The following is a 6,665-nucleotide window of genomic DNA, read 5'->3' as shown; positions in this document are numbered from 1 at the left end:
CATACTATGTACCATATCCAATAGGTACGATTTCTCCTTCAGATACACCATTCATGTGGCGTTCCTGGCGGAGTCAGCTGAGAAACCATGCCCTGCTCTCTCCAGTATTCATCAAATTCAGTACTCAAATATTCACCTCCACGATCTGATCGAAGAGCATTAATATTTTTTCCTGTTTGATTTTCTACTTCAGATTTAAATTCTTTGAACTTTTCAAAAGATTCATGTTTGTATTTCATCAAATACAAATACCCAAACCTTGATTTATCATCGGTAAAGGTAAGAAAATAATGAAAACCCCTCTAGCCATTTCTTTAAATGGACCACATACATCACTATGTATTAGCTCCAAAATATTTTGACTCTTAGCCCCGTCCAACAAAGGGTGATCTAGTCATTTTGCCCCTGAAGGCAAGATTCACAAGTTGGAGTAGGCTCAGAGCCCAATGAGGATAGAATCCCCATTTTCTCCAGTTTGCAATCCTATCTTCGTCAGAACATGACATAACCTTAAGTGCCAAATATATTTTGAACTTGAGTTGGTTTTCACCATGGCATTGCATTCTTTTAGATCACTTGCATTCAATTTGTGTTTGTCATTATTATCCAAATAATAAAGACCATCATTCATATAACCCAAACCAACATATTTATTTCCAAAATAAATATTGCAAACATCATCGATGTTGAAATTCATAGCCATTTCTAGTCAAACTAGATATAGAAATGATGTTCTTAAAAGCATCAGGTACATATAAAATATTATCCAAACACAAAACATGTCCAAACATGTAAAAAGATTTAGATCCTATGGCTAAAGCTTCAACAGTTGAGCCATTGCCAATTCGGACTCTAACATCTTGAGAACGCAAGCTGCTACTATTTGCTAGTTCCTGCATATCATTAGAAATGTGTGAACTGGCACCAGTATCTAAAACCCAAGCTGTAGATGAACTATGAGTATCATCAGAATCTAAATAACAAGATATGGACATACCTTCCGAAGGTGTATCCTTCTTGTCCTTGAGAAGCAAGATACTGCAGGCGGTTCCTTTTCCAGTGCCCATCCTTTTGGCAGTGGAAACACTTTCCTTTGCCTCCATCAGCTTTAGTCTTCCTTTTCTGTTTAGCTATTTTCTTGGAAGGACCAGGAATCTGAGGTTTCTTTTTCTTATTGCCCTTCTTCTTGTTGGACTTTCCAGCATAAGAAGATGCAACCAAAGCTACCTCTTTTCCTTTATTGCCTGGCATATTCTTTTGGGCAATAACCAGCATGTTGAGTAAACCAGCATGTTGAGTAAACCAGCTAAGGTGCATTCCTGTTTAGTCATATGAAAATTTGTCACAAAATTCCCAAAAGACTCAGGAAGGGACTGAAGGATCAAATCCGTCTGTAGTTGGAAATCCATGTTGAAGTCAAGATGTTCCAACTGCTCAATCATCCGAATCATCTTGTGGACATGATCCCCAACATTCTGTCCCTCAGACATCCTCATACGGAATAGCTGTCTAGATATCTCATACCTAGCATTCCTGCTGTGCTCACCATACAACTCTTGTAGGTGAAGGAGGATCTCACTCGCACTCTGCATGTTCTCATGTTGCTTCTGTAACTCATTACTCATGGAAGCAAGCATGTAACACTTAGCTCTCATATCATACTCCTTCCACTTGTCCAAAGTTTCATGTTCCTCTTGTGTGGCCTCTGGAGGTAAGGGACCAGAAACATTTGAATCTAGAACATATCCTATATGTTCAAGGTTCAGGACAAGTTTCAAATTTCTTAGCCAATCAGACATATTAGGTCCTGTCAACCTATTGTGATCAAGTATGCTTGCAAGGATATTGGATGGTGGTGGTTGTTTTGTGCTCATTTTTATCAGAAAATTAACTGCAGAAAATAACCAGATTAATTAGTAAATGTATCATGTAATTAACCAAAATGATTATGGTCTTTTAATCAAATTGGTCCTCCCACTAACTTAGCGAATCCTACACTTCCAAAGTAGAAAACGGAAATCCTAGTTGGATGGATTTCTAGTGGGTGATTGAATTCTTATAATTCTATTGATCATCCTCAGGTACATCCATTATTGGAATTACAATAAACTATAAGTGAGCAACTCTTTGCCCATCACATCTCATGTGAGGTTCAATCCTTTACCTAGCCCCTAATGCTCAAAATCTCAGGGACATCCATTATTGATTTATCTTGCATTAGTTAAGTTGATCCCATTGAGCCAATAATTATGCAAATAATTTTAATGTCCTCAGGTACATCCAATATTGGCCACTAAACCATTTACATATTTACAACATCTCATACTTAACAATTATTCTTAAGAAAATCTCTTAAATAAATTGCATCTTATGCAACTATTTAAAATTTCTTAAAATAATTGCCCCAATGGAGGGCCTATGTTATAATTACTTTAATTATAGCATTTCCAACTTAATCATTTGTTTGGAAGATTTTATGGTCATTCTATTTACTATTAAGGTCTCACTTTGCACATTATCCATTTAGCATGCATATATCATATAATTGCATACATTCCCATACATCTCATGCATTCATGGATAAGCAGTAAATATGGTATGATCATGGACTTTCTAAGGGATTCAATTCTGAGCCACCAAGAATTGAATCAGGGCATTCCTAGGTGCATTTCATTCATTCATTTTACAAGAGTTGCTGAAGGAGTACATAATCAACACTTGATCTTGAATTCCTCCCACTGGTCCCACCAATGCTCTTGACCTCCTTGAACTTCTTGCAATCCAATATTACATAGTAATCCTTGGCATACCAAGGCGAATTTACAAGAACTTAAATAAATGAAATTACAACCCAAAAATTATTATAAACTTAATAATACATGCCCAAAATAAATTAAAATAAATAAATAAATTTACAATCCCAAAGAAATATAAAAGAAATAAATCCAATCACATTGGTCTTTTATAGTCCATGATCATCCATCATGCATATCACTATTTAACAATTAAATAAAACATACATACTTAAATTAAATTGAATATCTCATATTCAACTTAAAAAACTAGATTTGAATATGATTCAAATAAATTTAAAAATTCATATTTGAATCTCATTCAAACAAATTTAAAAATTCAGATTTGAATCACATTCAAACAACTTCAAAAATTCAGATTTGAATCACATTCAAACATTTTTTAAAAAATCAGATTTGAATCACATTCAAACATTTTTTAAAAAATCAGATCTGAATTTTATTCAATCAATTTTAAAAAATCAGATTTAAATATGATTCAAACAACTTTAAAAATTCAGATTTGAATCACATTCAAACAACTTTTAAAATTCAGATTTGAATCACATTCAAACAATTTTTAAAATTCTGATTTGAATCATAATTTAATTGTGTGATAAAAACTACTAATTAAACACTTTAATTAGTCAAAGAATAGGCCTTAGATCATACAACAATTGCAGAATTAAAAGCCAAACCTTAAACCACCCATGGAAGCCAAACCATGCGCACCATTGATGGTGTTTTTTCAAGTATGCCGCCAACTTGCTTTGCAACCAGCAATGAACTTTTGATCTCATGATCAAACACACAATTAAATCATATAATCAATAATGTAAATGGCAAATATAGTGGCTCGATACCAATTGAAGGCAGGCGTGAAAAACACAAGTTTATACCATTGAATTCAAAAATTTTCACCTAGGGTCACATGCATCATGCAAGATTTATTTTTATCTATTTGATTTCAATGATAAACAACATATTAAAACTCTTTTAATATGTTTTTGGATCTGTATTTGCCATTTAAGATTTTAAAATTAATCAGATTAATTTTAGAACCTAGATTAAATCAAGAACGATTACACTAACCTCTTGATGCCTTTGCGGCGGGTCTGCGCCTTTGAGATTCGTCTTCAGGACACCAGATGTTGTCTCTCTAGCTTGTCCACACCAAGAACACCTATGGCAGCCCTTGAATAGCTTCTAAAGCTTTTTCTATTAATTAGAAAATCAAGTTCTGCCTTTTAAGAGATTAAAGATGTACACAGGACACTAGAAACAATTTCTAGTGTTCTTAATTCAAGAGATTGATGGCTAATCTCTTTGAATTGATGAGAGATGAAGAAGAATAGAGGGAGGGCTGCAAAATGGCGTGACAAAGGAGTGTGGCTGCTGGTTGTATTTTATTTTCTCATAACAACACTTAAATAGCTAGGTTAACACATTAAACCTTTGCCACATGTCACCCTTTAATTAGCTCTAGGTTTAAGTGACCCAATCACATTGTGCCAAGTGTCAAACCTATATTTAATCTTGATTTTAATCATCTTACATGATTAAAAAACATTTGGCAAGCTTATGTGTTATGCCATGTGTCACCATCTCATGGTGCCCGTGTCACACTGCAAAATGACCAAAATACCCATGTGTCTTAATTTTGAGTTCTCAACCCAAAATAATTATTTTTCTTCTTCTAATTAATTTATATCAAATATAAATTAATTAATTAATCTCTATTAATTAATTTCTCATTAATTAAATTCATATTTAAACACTTTAAATATAAATTTAACTTATATTATACATCCAATAATCTAGATTTGGTTTCAAGTCATGCTAGGGACTTTGCAATTTAATTGCAAACCAAACCTATTTAATTAATCAATTAAACTCTTTAATTAATTAATTAAATCATATTTAAATAGGTGATAACTTGTGTATGTGTGTGACTTACTAGGCTCATCACTAATTGGCAATGAGACATGATATCAACTCTTAATATCATCAGAACTCTTTCTTACCATAAATGATTTCTCTAAATCATTTTATGAACCTCATAGACCATGGTTAACACCTAGCATAGCATGCCATGGCCACCCAATTAGTAATAAGGTTTACCTTAAATGAACCTATAATCATATATTACCATGCACTAGAATCTCTCACATACAAAATCTCAATTCAAGTGAGTCATGGTTTATGTCAAACTCCATTTGTTATGAATATTATGTTCTCTTTTAATTCCAGTTCTTGATTAAAAGATTTTCTCATCGTAAACTCTTTTACGAATAAATCTATCTGTCTGGCCAGAACTTGAAACATCAAGAACAATTAAATGAACATAGGATTTTATCTCTATTTACTTAGAGGAGCAGATTCCATCTTGATCAACACCTACCTCCATATATAACTAGTAGGAGCCAACACATGCCCATATACCCATACACGGTACAAGTATGAAAGCGATATCAAACTCAAACTACCTATATACAAGATAATCGTGCTATCTCAGGTCTAAAGATTATATGCAATGATATGATTTATGACAAAACATTGACAAGAATAACTCCATGTGCTTGTCATAAGTGTCACTGGTTCGGCCTACTTATCATTTATAAGTGCCTATCATGTTTGTTATATGGCATGAGACTCACAATTCCATCTTATTTATATCTCATATAAATAACTTGGGAACAAACATGAATACAATCTTTCTGGATAAGTCATGTCCTTATTATGAAGTATCCTCGATTGTGAACCTATTTATGATACTTCGTGCTAGAAATATTGTCACTCATATTCTTAACAACTTAAGAATAATATTTCTAACAAAATATCAATGGACCTTTTCTATTACACATAAATATATTATATAAACGGAAAAGTGGAAATGCCTTTTATTAATAAAAATATGTACAAGATACATACTAAATGATATGCTCTAGAGCATACTACTAACAGCTATTTCATCTGATAGTCTACTATGGCTACTGGTTACTCCTCAAAGATTAAATTCTCATTTAATTTCACTGTGTTTGGTTGCAACACATGAGAAGGATCGAGAACATACTTCCAAAGCATGGAAATGTGGAATAATGGGTGGACGTGAGAAAGGTTTGGTGGCAACTTCAATTGATAGGCAACTGCTCCCACTCTATCCGTGATCTGAAAAGGTTCTATGTAACAGGGAGCCAACTTGCCTTTCTTTCCAACTCTCATAACTCCTTTCATAGGAGAAACCTTTAAGAACACATAGTCACCCATTGCAAATTCTACATCTTTTTGCCTTTGATCTGCATGGATGGTTAAAAACGTTTTATATCTATGTGCCCCTGTTGTAGTACGCCAGCTACGGTCCTCCTTCTGAGAGTAACTATCACATCTGACTACTCTTTTACCTTTTTCTGACATCTTTAGTACTCACTATAACTGCACTATGCTTGACTTTATATCTCATAACTTCAATCAACTTTGGCGCTTACCTCACTTTCATTACACCCTAACGTGTCTCTTAGTGACTTCAGTCCCCATTCCTCTGTTTCAATAATCTCTACTCCCCAAAGACATGACTTATATTCATTATCTTATAGTATCCTATGAGATACTTTCCTGTAACACCTATTATATGCATCTCATTCGAAATCTTTACTTATCCTATGACCTCAATAGTCAACTCCTATGCATCTTCTCATCCCCTATGATACTTCGAATTTCCAATCTACTTTATGCCATTACTAAGGTCCTTAGACTAACACTTGTCAATCTTATGTAACTAGTCATGTAGAGTTCCATTTAATTGCCGCCCTACACCATCTATCAACATCAGAAAGTGAACTGGGTCTTTTCTCCTATATGACCAAAGTGTTTGTA

At 33.7% G+C, this 6,665-nt stretch overlaps 1 protein-coding gene across 1 annotated transcript; it reads right to left on the bottom strand.

Moving 5' to 3' along the window:
- Positions 1 to 5,789: 5,789 nt before the first annotated feature.
- Positions 5,790 to 6,206, bottom strand: LOC131180719 (uncharacterized). The gene has a single exon (XM_058148096.1). It carries the CDS (start codon positions 6,204 to 6,206, stop codon positions 5,790 to 5,792), a length of 417 nt encoding a protein of 138 aa, XP_058004079.1.
- Positions 6,207 to 6,665: the final 459 nt, after the last annotated feature.

Source organism: Hevea brasiliensis, chromosome 6 (genome assembly GCF_030052815.1).
Source record: "Hevea brasiliensis isolate MT/VB/25A 57/8 chromosome 6, ASM3005281v1, whole genome shotgun sequence".
Lineage (NCBI taxonomy): Eukaryota > Viridiplantae > Streptophyta > Magnoliopsida > Malpighiales > Euphorbiaceae > Hevea > Hevea brasiliensis.
This window is presented reverse-complemented; position numbering and strand designations above follow the sequence as displayed.

Coding starts and splice junctions, on each gene's coding strand:
- LOC131180719 (XM_058148096.1), bottom strand. CDS start 6,206: ATGTCAGAAAAAGGTAAAAGAGTAGTCAGATGTGATAGTTACTCTCAG.